Source organism: Pleurodeles waltl, chromosome 6 (assembly GCF_031143425.1).
Source record: "Pleurodeles waltl isolate 20211129_DDA chromosome 6, aPleWal1.hap1.20221129, whole genome shotgun sequence".
NCBI classification, from domain to species: domain Eukaryota; kingdom Metazoa; phylum Chordata; class Amphibia; order Caudata; family Salamandridae; genus Pleurodeles; species Pleurodeles waltl.
Window position 1 is genome coordinate 324,466,842 of NC_090445.1, and position 14,583 is coordinate 324,481,424.

The following is a 14,583-nucleotide window of genomic DNA, read 5'->3' on the forward strand; positions in this document are numbered from 1 at the left end:
GAGGGGCTGTAGCGGTATATTTATCTCCAAGGGGCCTTGCAATAAGGGCCCGGTTGCTGGTGGTCAATCTAGCTGCTCCAGTGAGGCCAGAGGCTCATAGCTGTTAGACAGTGTCAGGACAGTATCAGGGGAATTGGAAGCACCGGGATTGCCAAAGTTCTGTTTCCCAGAATGAATTAAATCAAAATGACCGGAATTAAATGTCGGGGGAATGAACTTAGATAGACGTTGTACTCTTATGGAAAAGTAATCACTGTACAAGAGTAATATGCTGCACAAATAAATTTTACATCCAAGAAATAACAAACACTCTTAACCCCTTTCTGGCGCGTCTGACAGCCTACTTGCCGTCACCAGGGAAGGCTTAAAAGAATTTTCCAGTGCTTTGCACTGGAGAACTCTTTTTTTTCCACTGGGGAAGATGCAGAAACACTTCTGTGCCTCTCCCCACCCATCGTGGGTAAGCATCCTCTTCCCCACTACAGTGGGAAAAAAAGGCCAAAACTGTCTCCCCACATACCAGGGAGAACCTCCTCTTTCCATCAATGCCTTCCTGGCACTATTTTCCTGGTCATGGATTGAGGCACAGCCGTGAGCCACAGCCAGGAAACAACCCTAAATGCCACGGAAGTTGTTTGGGGAGGGTCGACTCTCATGTAAGTGGCCACCTCCCTGCAGGGACATTATTTTAAAAAAAGGAATTGTTTTCCCCCGGGAAGGGGAGGTTGGGCATTTGCGCCCCATCTCAGCAGTTAAAAAAAAATAGAATGTAGTCCACAGGGAAACCACACATGTATAAAACAAGCATTTGCAATGCAATGGGTCTCACGTTTACTTGAGTTAGAGCTATTAGCATTGTAAATTCCTAACGGGACTTTTCTTGCCACATAACTTGAAAAATAAAAGTAAAACAGTTGACATAAGTGAGGCGATTCAAAGCACTACGGCCGCCAAGAGTGCGAGGTCATAGGAGAGACACAAAAGGAAAAAGAAGTTCGCTCACAGTCAAACGTATCGGCAGTTGTGCAGTTATTCATGTAAGAGGGTCAAGGCCAAGGCGGTAACAAAACTGCCAACTGCCCCAAGGAGGGACAAACGAGAAGCTTTGAGGCAAGACCATGAACGAGTGATAGTGATGGGTGTGCGTTGGGCGTGGTTAGAAGCCCACAGAGCGATTACAACAGGCCAGAGCACTTGCGCGATTGACCTAAAAAAGTGATATATATATATATATATATATATATATATACCAAGGTTACATGGTTCACATTTTAAACGTACAAAGCCATAGAAATTCACCTGTTATAGTTAGAGTTATCTCAAGTAACTATAACTCAAGCCCTAAGGTAACTATAACTCACGCCCCCGCCATGCAAGTTTTTTCATCAAAAATGTTACTGCAAATATTGCATTTATATTATCAACGATGATATCAAAGATGCCATGAGTGCTGTAATTTCGGGGTAATTAGCAGTAGGTGTCCCCCTCAGTTTTAATTGTTTAAAGCTCTTGGGCGGAGGTGGTCCCCAGGGCAGTGGGGTGCCAGGTGCCCCCCCCCAAATAATCTCGATTAAAGCCCCAGGGAGGTGGCAGTCCTAGTCCCGGGGAGGTCGTGGTCCTCAGGGCGCGGTGGGCCATGTGGCCCCCTGCACATATTTTCTTCACTGCCCTGGGGAGGAGGCAGCCCCCAGGGCTATGGGGGGAACTGGGCTTCCCCCCTCATTACAAATAAACAATGCCCTTGGGACTTGGCTCACCTGGGGGCTTAAAAAAGACGAAGCAGGGGAGCCTGCACTTTGGTTTTATTATATTTTCGTCGGATCTGCTGCAACTCCTCCCGTAAAATTTGAAAAAAATGCTTTCTAGCCCTGAGCAGAGCTAAGGGGTCATGGTGTCTGTAAATTTTTATGTTTTTGTCTGGGGACTCAGCTCAAGCCGAGACCCAACATGGCTGCCAACACTTCCTTGTTGAAGTGTTGACAGACAATCAGATCTCAGCACGTGATCGGGAGGGGTTGCGCATCCTTCACGTCCCTATATATACAAATTAGGATTTTCTTTATTTCAAATTTTCTTTAACTTCTCAAAAACTACTGAACAGATTTACACCAAATAAGAAAAAGGACTATTTCTGGACCAAGAGCTACCTTTCTGCCAAATGTTGTGTAATTCCATCCAGTGGTTATGGCACTATTGCTGTCTTTTTTCCCCACGGTAATTAACAATGGAAACGCTCTAAATTTCGACCCCGCATTTATCTTAGCCCCCGCTTGATGGATCACCCTGAAACTTTCCAGACAGCAGCTCACGTAACTGTCACATTTTTGTGGAAATTTTAGTGGAGATTCGTCATGCAGCGCCAAAGATATGGGCAAGTAAAAAACACTCTAACCCAGAAAGGGCTTTGTTTTGACTTATACCCCACCTAAGCCACCCTCTTCTCCGGTGATAAAAACAAGCCACTCTAGTCAGCAGTACTTTGTCATTACTTCTTTATTGGACAGAGAAACACAGATAACGCATTTCGGCGACACTGACCTGATCACATGATCTGCAAGAAACATGCTAATGTAATGTAATGTAGTATGTACCAATGATTATCATTTTGTATGTACCAATGCTTATTCATCTTTCTGTATTTGTTATCTACCAATGCTTACTTACTACTGTTTATTTTCAGGCTTGTGAGTTCTTCACCGTTATGCGGGTAGAACTTATCTTAGGGTTCTAGATCTATCGTGAGGCAGTTCAGCTTTGTACTTCAGGCTGTATAGTCGTATTGTGCCTGCCGTGGACCCTATTAAAGTGAGCTTGAACCTGGAACTTTAACTCCGTGTCTGAGGACCCCTTATTATTGCTACTTCGACTCTCTACATATTATGGTACAAGAAGTGGGGCGGATTTTGGAGAAGACCTGGGAACTCAGGAAATCCAGAGTTGGCTTAACGGAAGACGGGTCCACCGACCAGCACCAAACGAATCAGAGGACCAGACTTGTCAGACAAGGCGTATGGACATCTAATGATTTGCGCAGCATTTATGCTTTGAAATGTAAACATTTCCTTGCTTAGCGCGTAAAAACTAAATTGTACTGACCGTTGCAGACCGAGGGAAGTGAGCGGTCCGCGTGAGCTGTGTACATTTGATTGGCCGCGTCAGGCCTCGCTTGAGCCAAACGTCAGGACGCCTGTAACACTGGAATTGTCCCTGATTGTTACGGAGTTGAGGAATTTCCGACGTGACGTGCACTAAAGAATTCCGGTGCGTCACAACTTCTCAAGTTTTTTTCATACCAGCTGCACGGGCAAGACGCGCGCCTTGCGCGTCTCGCGTACCCAGTTGCCTAGTTCCAACCTACTAGCGAGCGAGCATCCTGTGCGTCTTTGAAGAAAAAAAAAAAAAAGGGTAGAAACAGCGACTTTTCAGGAGGCCACAAGTGATATAGCAGTTTTTATTTCCGTAATTTTCCGGTTTATTCTAAAGAGTGTACTGCTAAGTAAGCTATTTAAAACTGCTACAGACCGCTTATTCCTTGGTTTGCTCTAATGACACCGGAGTTTCTGCCACTTTAACCTAGATTGACTTCTGAATTGCCTCATCGGCCTTGTACTTCGCAGGAACTTTGGGTACATTTCCATTTTACTGTGCAACAACTTTATATTTGAAGTGTTTGCAAGTCATATTATGGCCTCCAGCAATCTTGTGGTACAACCACCACCTTTTCTACCAAGAGGTGGAAAACCGTACATAAAGTGGACTGAATGGATAAGAATTTTTGAAAATTACTTAGTTGCTATTGATGCCAATGACTTTTCTCCTACAAGAAAGTTAGCCCTGCTATTCAATCATCTAGGTGTGGCTGGGCAGTGTGTGTTTGACAACCTACCCGTTATTTCTCCACCCAATGAGGGTAGTGGAGATATTACAACATGGAATGTGTATACTGAAGGGAAGGAAAGAATTAGGAAACAGTTTTCAGATGAATCCAATGTTTTACTGGAAAGGTTCAATTTTGCTATGTGCAAGCAGACCCTGGATGAAACAGTTGATGAATATTTGGCCAATTTACAGGTGCTGGCTGCAAAGTGTGATTTTGGTACCTATGTAGATGTGCATATTAGAGATCAGTTTGTGTTCCATTGCTATTCCAAAAAAATTCAGGAGTTGTTGGCGTGTCGTAATCCCTCTTTAGAAGAAACTGTAGACATAGCTAAAGCTGTTGAGAGATCCATTGTTACTTCTAAAGTGGTGTCTGGGCAAGTGGAGAACTCAGGTGTGAACAGGGTAATCGAAGACCCTGAAGTTTGCTACATGAAGGAAAAAACCATGAAACAAAATAAGAATGTTCTGTTGTGTTTCCGCTGTGGTTCACGCAATCACATTAGTAACAGTCAATTATGTCCAGCCTTGGGCAAGAAATGCTTAAGATGCCAAAAAGTTGGTCACTTTCAAGTGGTTTGCAGACAATCTAACCGTATCTACAAACCTGTTAATAGTAGCATGAGAGTGAAAGTAAACACTGTGTACTCTAAAGATGAACGGGCAGATTGCATGGTGGAAGATTGTGTGACTAAATTATCAAATGTTGTTCTAACAGTGGACATTCCTTCAACAAGGAATGTCAAGGGACCTACCTGTCGGGCAATTATTGACTTGAAGGAAATTGTTGTCATGGCTGATTCTGGTTCACCAGTCACCATCCTTGCAGAGGTGACTTATTGCAAGTTCTGGCCAGTAGCAAAGGTGTTACAAAACGCCGACATCAGTCCTAAAGCCTTCAGAGATCATGACATTGATCTATTAGGTTACTTTTTGTCTACCTTATCTATCTTAGGTAGAAGCACAGTGACTAAAGTCTATGTGGCAGTGGATGGTAGAGACATTGTGGGGTGGAGAGATCTTGCGAAATTGGGCATAGTACTAAGTCCTGGACATGACACCCCTATATCTCTGGGGGAAATGCCTATAGAAGTATCAGAACTCAATTTGTCTGATGTTAACATCGCAGAATCATTCATAATGAAATATCCTGAAGTTTTTGCTGATGAAGTCGGCATTGTTAGGGGTTTTGAGCATACCATTAGGCTCAAGAGTGGAGCTGTTCCTGTGGCACATAAAGTAAGGCATATTCCCATCTCTGTGAAAGGACAACATAAAGATCTTTTAGAGACACTGGTCAAGGATGGCATAATTACTCCCACAAACTCATCTGAGTGGGTTTCGCCTATTGTTCTCACAAAAAAAAGAAATGGGGATTTGAGGTTATGTGTAGATTTGAGATCTTTAAATAAAAATATAATTGTTGACTGTCACCCTCTTCCCCGGATACAAGAAATGATCGCTAGTCTGGGCACCTCGAAAGTTTTTTCCACAATAGATTCACACTCTGCGTACCATCAGATTGCCCTCAGTGTAGATTCTCAAGAACTAACTACATTTGTAACTCCTTTTGGGGCCTATAAATATCTTAGGTTACCTTTTGGTCTGGCCTCTGCGGCAAGCGTCTTTCAGAAATTGATGGATTCTCTGTTTGGCGGTCTTGAGAATGTGTGTGCTTTTCAAGATGATATTTTAATTGATACTGAAAACATGGGGGATCATAGAATCCTTCTGGATAAAGTATTTTCCATTCTCAGGGATTATGGTATGACTGTAAAAAGGAGAAATGTTAATTTTTAGTGCAGAAAGTGGACTACTTAGGCCACACCATCTCTGCAGATGGCATTAAGCCTAAACAAGGGAACTTGGAAGCGATCACGAATGCGCCTTGCCCTACCAACAAAGATGAGCTTCACTCATTTTTAGGTCTGTGTGAATATTACTCAAGGTTCGTTGATGGTTATGCTATGATAGTACAACCTCTGAGGTCCTTATTGAAGAAAGGTAATAAATTTGATTGGAGTGAGCAAACGATTGAGGCATTTGCCGCTATCAAAAAGTTGGTTGTGTCCGCTCCAGCACTGACACCATTTATACCTTCAGCTAGGTCTTTTGTTGCTGTTGACGCTAGTATGAAAGGTCTACGTGCGGTGTTTGGGCAATGGGTCGAGGGACGAGAACACACTATTGCTTTCGCGTCCAGGTCTCTCTCAGAAGCTGAGAGTAATTACAGCACTATCGAGAGAGAAGCCCTGGCCTGTGTTTGGGCAGTACATACATTTAAGACTTACATTTGGGGCACGTGCTGTACCTTATACACTGATCACAAGCCACTTGTATTTCTGATGGATGGGAATGGCTCAGGCAAAGCCTCTTCAAGATTAGTAAGGTTGCTGTCTAAACTACAAGAGTTCAACTTGGATGTCAAATATCTTCCCGGAGGGAAAAATGTTAGGGCAGACTGTCTTTCTAGGTTGCCTCTACCTTGTTCTCAAACTAATGCTGAAAATGAGGACACTGAGTGTGTAGTTGGAGCGTTAGACATGGTTTCAGTTTTGGAAGGTTTGTTTTCCGAACAGGATTGGAACTCTGGGATGTCTAGAGATCCTTTATTATCAGAAGTAATGTATTACATTAAACATGTTTGGCCCAACAATAAGAAACCTAGTGCGGAACTTAACACGTTTCGTCAACTAGCTGCAGAATTGTCTTGTGAGAATGGTGTATGCATGAGGGGTTCTGTTTGCATTCCACCATGTGACTTGAGGCCACGTTTAGTTAAAGCTGCTCATGAGGGTCATCTAGGCATTTCAGCCACTTGCAGAAGGCTCAAGGAGAAATACTGGTGGCCAGGTATCGACAAACAGGTATCGAATTTTGTGAGTCAGTGCACTTCATGCGTAGTGTCTGATAAACATTGGAAATGCCACACTAAACCCTTACACACCATCCCTTTCCCCAATGCTGCTTGGGAGTGTATTGCTATTGATTTTTCTGGTCCTTTTAATTTATTACCAAGAAACATGAGACACATGATTGTTGCCATAGATTATTTCTCGAAATGGATCTACTACACCTTTGTTGAGTAAGCTGACACTGATTCTGTCATATCATTTTTATAATTTTTGTTTTCCTTGGAAGGTTCACCGTCCAATATGGTCACTGACAATGGTGTACAATTTACTTCCACTAAGATAGAGAGATTCATGACTGAGTTTAACATCAAACATTCTTGTGTAGCTTTGTATAGTCCAGCTTCTAATGGACTAGTGGAAAGGGCAAATCGTACCTTGAAAGAGGGCTTTCAAACTGCTATTGCAACTAATTGCAATGTGAGTGAGTTCTTGAACGAGAAACTATGGGCATACTTGAATACACCACATTCCACCACTGGCCTTTCCCCTTTTGTGCTACTCAGGGGTAGGGAATCTAGATCTCAACTATTACCTTCATGGATGGCTTCCCTTAACAAAGGTATGAATGTGGATTTAGAGGAGTTGAGACAGAGAGTGTCTGAAAAACAGGTGGTTCAGAAACATGACTATGATTCTCTGAAAAATGTGAGTGATGTACCATTAGAGGTAAATGACTGGGTTTTGATTAAAAAACCGTACAAAGTGCCCAAAGGAGCATCAAAATTCTCCCTACCTGTCAAAGTCATAAGAGTTACGAAGTCTTCTGTTTTACTGGAAGGCAAAGGATGGTGGAACAGAAATGGTGTCGTTCCCATCTCCTCATCACAAGCTGACATTTTCAAACAGGTGTATGCAGGGCGAGAAGATGATGCCAGCACTAGTGCCACATTTATTGAGAACCCTGCAGGTACAGATGACAGGATGTCCATTCAGGAAAACGACAACATTCATTGCCAGGTGGAGAATTCTTGTGATGGTTTGGCTAACGAGGATGGTCCTTCTTCGTCCTCGTGTCCGGCAGCGGAACACGTATATACGCGCAGTCACAGACTTGTCAAAGTTCCATCAAAGCTTGATGATTACTTTTTAGGATGAGCTCTTGTCGATTGTTATAAAATGTATGTTTTATTTTGTTTGTAAAGGAGGAAGATGATGTAGTAATGTAGTATGTACCAATGATTATCATTTTGTATGAACCAATGCTTATTCATCTTTCTGTATTTGTTATCTACCAATGCTTACTTACTACTGTTTATTTTCAGGCTTGTGAGTTCTTCACTGTTATGCGGGTAGAACTTATCTTAGGGTTCTAGATCTATCGTGAGGCAGTTCAGCTTTGTACTTCAGGCTGTATAGTCGTGTTGTGCCTGCCGTGGACCCTAAACTGAGCTTGAACCTGGAACTTTAACTCCGTGTCTGAGGACCCCTTATTATTGCTACTTCGCCTCTCTACATCTGTTTTTTAACGTCATTGTGTCAATCTCATTTCATCAACAGTGAAAAAAACTTCAGGAAATATATATCTACAAATAAATAAAGATCAATGATACCCATTAGAGGATCGCTCATAATATTTGATCTAATTTTACATTGTATATTTTGTGATTATTGCGAATAAAAATACAAAATCTTTTCATTCAATCTTCGAAATCATTTTTATCTCACATTCTGTAGCAGAATAATCAATCTACAAAGAATGTACCAATAGGCGGATTCCAGGCTATAGCAGTCGTTAATTTCATACTCATTAATCCGCTTGGTATTACCCCTGCCTACCACCAAATATGATGCAGTTTTATAGGCTTCAGTGGCCAAATTATCCCACCAATCACCACTTTCTATGGAATATATCTCAGTTTCAATTAATCAACAGTGAAAAGAGCTCGCCATCCTGTAATTCTTCTACATAAAACTTCAAAAAATAAAGCAAAGCCCTTAATTAAATGGGTAACGTTCACCTTCTCCAGTTTTCACATCCCACTTAAAGTCCTGGCTGGTAGCGCAGTTGAAACCGTGGACGGACAAGTGCAAAGAAGAATAGAGCTAAAAGAAACCCTGTATCCTGGCAGAAGGGAAGATAGACTCGCTCAGAGGATGCTGGATGTGGCGAAAAGACTACTCTTGACTCGTGATAACGAAAAAAAGAGACGAATAAACGAAACTGAGGTTGGATACATAGAAACGTGGGAGAAACGGACATAGTACGTCATTGTCTGAGAGTGATTGGCAGAGCTAGACAGTCTTAAGTATAAGGAAGGCGCGGCAGAGCTAAGGTGACAGGAGGAAGTGAGCAGTGTAAAAGATTGGTGACAGAGGAGCGGGGCTGGGCTGGGCTCTGGGGCTGAACCGGCAGGCGTGAGGGAGACCCAAAAGAAGAGGGAACCCCAGAGAACGAGGTTCAAAGAACGAGTGAGATTTCAAAACAGTGCTACAAAGACCCTCGCTGTGAACTTACAAGGGACACAAGAAGGTAGTCCAGCTGAGCGGCACTGACCCCATAAAACAAAAAGTGCGAGAGCGTAAGCACTGAAGGAAAGCGAGAGAGACGCCGAATGTGGAAATAAAAACTGCGGGGTACGTGAGTGCGAGGAAGACCTCGAGAGAAACAAAGGAGAGGTCTACTGTCAGCCGAAAGGGACAGTATGATGGAGTTCGCAAAGAGTTAGCGACATCATTTTTTATATCTGTCACCATAAGTGATGGCCATTTACAGTGAAAGAGACCCACGCATTTGCCCCTCTTCCGGTATAACGAGCACCACTTAACTTCGTCTCACTTTTTGTATTCAATGCCTCAAAAACCGAAGCTGGTGGTTTTTGACCTTGGTAAGTAAGTACAGTAATATTTTATGTTAACCATTAAATATCAAGGAAACACAATGAAAAGCAGAGTTACACGGGTTTAAAACACAATACATTTACTAAAAGGCGACATATCCTTGTATGTTTTAGAACAAATAAAAAAAGAACCTTAGTCGGAGGAGATACACGGGGAAAAACTTTACAATAAAAATTCACCCATAAATTTATCGGCTAGAAGTCACTAGGTTTTGCCACATACATGTCCTTAACTTTACTATTCTGACACACAGTATTTTAGAAGAACCCAATATTCAGAATTTAACATCCAAGCCATAAGAATCTTTATGATACTAACAAAGCAGGACAGAAGTAAATTGAACAATCATTGGCCTAGCAGACAGGTCCGGCCTGGGCAAGCATGTGATATTTTTTTTATTTACCTTTTTTGCGAATGTAATGCTATATGGGAAACAAAATGGCAAAAATATACCAAAACAACCTTTGCCAATGGCAGTAGGTCTGACTTATAATTGAAAGTGCCTCTTCAGTCACTGATGAGTTTAGGCACTCAAAAAGTAACCATACATGCCTCCATTCAGCCATTGAGTGGCTCATTCAGCCTCATATCCATCTACAATAAACAGACACACAAACTCAACAGGCAGGATGACAAAACAAAAGTGGAAAATAGAAAATCTGCCACCATCTTTACTTGCTGGGCCAATGCTTGCAATCCAGAAATAAAATTAAACCTTAGCAGTAAGCGGCTAATTTTCAGTGGTGTTTTATATAGTGCACTGTTGTTTTAAAGTTCCGATGTAGCTGCCACATGTAGAAGCAGTGCTGTTGGCCATCTTGGAGTGGTAATAGCAATGATACACTATGCACAACACCGTACCACTATGGCTGCTCAGTAAACGTTGCACTATCTATCTTTAAATTGTTATATTGGATTGCTAAAGGGAATAACATGGTACTGTTGTAATAAATTAAGATGGCCAACATAATGCTTCTAAATACGGTTGATATCTTGGAAAAATCAAACAGTGATACGTATGGACAGTACGATTCCAAGATGGCTGCCCATTTGAAAAACAGTGACCATAGAGGATGCAGCGCACCACAGTTAAAATAAGTAGCAAGCAAGTAGCCTGGTAGGACTGTCTGGGGAGCTTCGGGACAACAGAAAACACAGGAGAAGGAAAGAAATTAAAAGGAAGCTGTAAAAAGAAGACATGGAAATATAAAGTTCTGGCCACCAACCCAGACACTGGAGCTCACTCATGTTCAAGCAGATGTGCTCGTTTTCAGGTAAAATATTGTTCCTCAGAGGACAATAGAACTGTATTGCAATATTGTATTATAATACAAAGTTAATTGAAGCTCAAGGAGAATTACTAATAGTGTTTACATGTAGCCATACTTCAGTTTGAATCCTGAATGTGCAACATTTGTAAATAGTTCTATACAAGTTTAAGAAGATATGTTTAAAAATAATTCCACATGTTGTGACGTTCACCTGCGAAGCCTTCACTTCAGAGTTGTGCATTTACCTACTGAGCTACTTTGACACTTCATTCTCGGTACATTGGCTTATGGTTATAGTTTTTCCAAAAGAAACAAAAGTCCCTGATAAAAGAAATAAAGGCTTCGGCTTGGACCGTGATTTAGAAACCTCACACCAGACATCCTACCAACGCTTGACTACTGCTGCATGATACCAAATAAGTTGCTTCTTTCATTGCACTAGTTGGCTGGATTGCATTTTTTTTTCAAAAGCGGCAAAATCTCCATAAACTATATTTGATTTACAGTACCTCTTTGACTGTCGTCCATAAAAGTAACACTAGAAAATGATTTTCTGATTACCTGCTTGAGAACTTTTGAAGCAGCCCACCGTTCTCACATACACAAGTCAACAGGTCATTCAGTTAGAAAAAGCCAGCCCTTCCTAACATTCATCCCATGCTGTCATACCATGGACAGAAAAGGGACAAAGCGCTTAGAATTGTTTAGATAAAGCCTGTGCGCTACAAAACACATAATAAAATGTATAGCCGCCTATTGTAAATCACGCTTTTTACTTTTCACTGATTTAAAAAAAAAAAAAAGGATCGTCATTATGGCTTGAGATTTTTACTACCTACAGAGGTGTCAAAAACTTCATTGTATGCAGATTTTTCTTTCGGAATGAAGTGTCTTTAGAAATTATGAAGGCACTCGTCCTTACTCTGTTATCTTTTGTTTTTTTAAATTGTTTTTTTTGCCCGGGAATTTAATACTAAAATATTATATGAATAATTAATTAGGCATATCTATCTATTTCTACTTGCCATAGTTTCATTGCTGTCGGTCCACCTGTCTATTGACCTATCATTGATTAGCACTGCTCTCAGGTTGCCTGCCTTTTTATCAGTTTGATGTCTGTTTGCCTTTCTTTCTTTTCACCTGCCTCTCTGCTTGTTTGCATGTTGTTTCTCTCTCCCTGTTAAGCTGTCTAAGCATCTTTCAATGAGCGTCTATCTCTCCTTCTGTCTTTTAATCTTTTTGTCTTTTCTTGCGTCTGAGTTGTCCATTACCCTTCCACTCTGTGGCGCCCTCTCCAGCCCAGGAGCAGGTAAATGAATACGCCACACACTGAGCTCTGTAACAGACATCTTTATTCTTTCACATCCTGTCATGCCCTCTGCGAGATGCATTATAACATTTATAAAAACACCTTAACACCTCCCAATCCAATTTCGTAATTCCTGTCCATAAATCTACCCAGGACCGCGAGGCCCCTAGCACACACCATATTAAAGACACTACACACTCCTTGCTCCAAGTCATCCATCTATGTGTGCCTCTGTCTATCCACCCCGTCTGTCTTTCTCTGTATCTGTGTGAGCCTCTTTATCTTTTTGTCCGCAGTCCATAGGTCACTTTTGCATTTGTCCCTTGCTCTCACCCCCGTCCCACTCTCCGTTGCGCCCATCTTCCTCCTCTTTGCTCCACCACTCTCGAAGCACATTATGTATTTTGTATATTTTTATATTATGTTCTCAGGGTCCAGCTTCTTCTGATACATTCCGGATTTTCAAAAAGTGCTTTCGTGCTAATAACAAATATCTTATTTATTTACTAATTCAATGGCGTCCGCCATCTTGAATTGGTAAATGGGAAAAAAAAAATAGAAAATGGCACCCACATAATTTCCCTGGAGCACGGATGCTCAATGTTGCACTTAACCTCAAACAACATGACACATGCACACTAGCAAAATGACACCGCTGCCATCAGTGACCTTGTCATTGTGCCTTTTTTTAATAATGTGGTCAGTTTCAGATCTGGGTTTTGTTCTGTTACTGTTCTTTATTGCTTACTTTCTGTTAGTCAATCCTAGGGCACATTGTGATGTACTAATTTTCGTTTACTATAGCACACATTCAGGAGGTGCGAATATTGAGTTTGGGTTTACCAATGAGGTGGACAAAGTGTGAAATGGAGTTTGTCATAGCCCTTTTAGTCAGTAGTGATTGCAAAGGCTGTGTAGATTTGCAGTATTTTGATTGACAGTGGTGGGTGGGTGGTGCCTGGGAGGAGCAGCAGGTATGGCTGGTTTCATTGTGGCCAGGGTGGGATTATTTCCATGGAAGCTGGTTGGTCAAATTGAAGCAGCTCACAAGTGCCCAGTAGTATTCTGCATAATTCAGCGCATTTCAGCAGTTGAGGAGCAGGTTGATGTTAGAGAGCTCTGGTATGGAGGAGAGCTAGAGTTTGCCTGGAACAGCAAGAGAAGCGTAAGCAGATAGCAAATTTCATATAGTGATGCTTGGGCCTGCCACATTCTGCTAGCTTACTGGGTATGTGTCTGCAATATCTTTTTTATAACTTCAGCTTTTGAAGTGGGGATAGATATGGTATGAGTTCTGCTTGGTGATCCGTATGTTTAGATGCACTTCAGAGTCCTGAAGCTAAGAAAAGTACTACTGTGGTCTGGGTAAGGAATTGGTAAAGCAAAGTGAATCCAGAAAGGCAACCTGCACTGAATTCTTGTTCTATGGGAAGTGACATAGAAGGTTTACAAATGTAGTACTATGACTAGAATATGTAATATTATTGAATGAATACCTGCTTCAATAACAGTATTTTACCAAACTTTTGGAGTATATATGCAGTGAGTCGACAGTGACTATTCATTTTAGTTTGTTTTTGTTTCTTTTGACAATTGCTACTTGCCAACTATGGATATTTGTAGTACTGAACTTACCAAATTAGAACTTACATATTATTTAGTTTTCTGAGCATGTAGAGAGAATTGTGGTGTTTGTAAAGCCTTGACCTTTGTTCTTCCAATGTCCAAAAGAACCCTAAAGGGAGTAGGAGTATTGAAAGGAAGTTTTTGAAAAATGTCTGGAAGCAGCGGTTGCAGAGGTGTTTGTTGCAAAATGAAAATTGACTTTGGTAAAATACAACTTGATGTTGGGGTCATGATAATACTGAATATTTTAATTTTTCTAGGACAGGGGAAGATGAGGGTTATGACATGGAAATAATCAAAATGATGGATGATGAAGATGAGCAAGTGATGAGAGCCATGGAAGAAACTAGAAGAGAGAGATGATCTCTACAGTAAAGAGGCATAGGCTTTTCGAGAGGGTGCAGTTCATAGGAGTAAATGTTGAGCAAGATGTTGCAGCACTCTCTAGGTTGGCTGCATCCTGAAAATATAGAGTTCTGCATTAGGAAAACTATCAGTCTTTAAAAAACCTAACCTAAAGATACAAAATATTCAGCTGCTTTTAGTCCATCAAAAGGAATGTTATAAGAGTAGATTTAATTCTTTAAACCCAACTGTAAAGAAATGGCTCCCTGTTGCAGTTACCCCCCACTTTTTGCCTGATACTGATGCTGACTTGACTGAGAAGCGTGCTGGGACCCTGCTAACCAGGCCCCAGCACCAGTGTTCTTTCACCTAAAATGTACCATTGTTTCCACAATTGGCA

General features: G+C 41.5%; 1 protein-coding gene across 4 annotated transcripts in view; it reads left to right on the forward strand.

Annotated features, from left to right (window-relative positions):
* Positions 1-8,865: 8,865 nt before the first annotated feature.
* Positions 8,866-14,583, forward strand: part of MDP1 (magnesium dependent phosphatase 1) — a 112,309-nt gene continuing 106,591 nt past the window's right edge. Inside the window, exon 1 of one of the 4 annotated variants that reach the window (XM_069238163.1) lies at positions 8,866-8,995. Coding sequence is in view for 2 of the 4 variants with exons in the window: in XM_069238160.1 (XP_069094261.1) it covers positions 9,583-9,619 (37 nt within the window). In the remaining 2 variants the exon portion in view is untranslated. Of the gene's footprint in view, positions 9,620-10,635; positions 10,907-14,583 lie in introns of those variants that run through there. The other 3 variants (XM_069238160.1, XM_069238162.1, XM_069238161.1) reach the window with 3 other exon arrangements.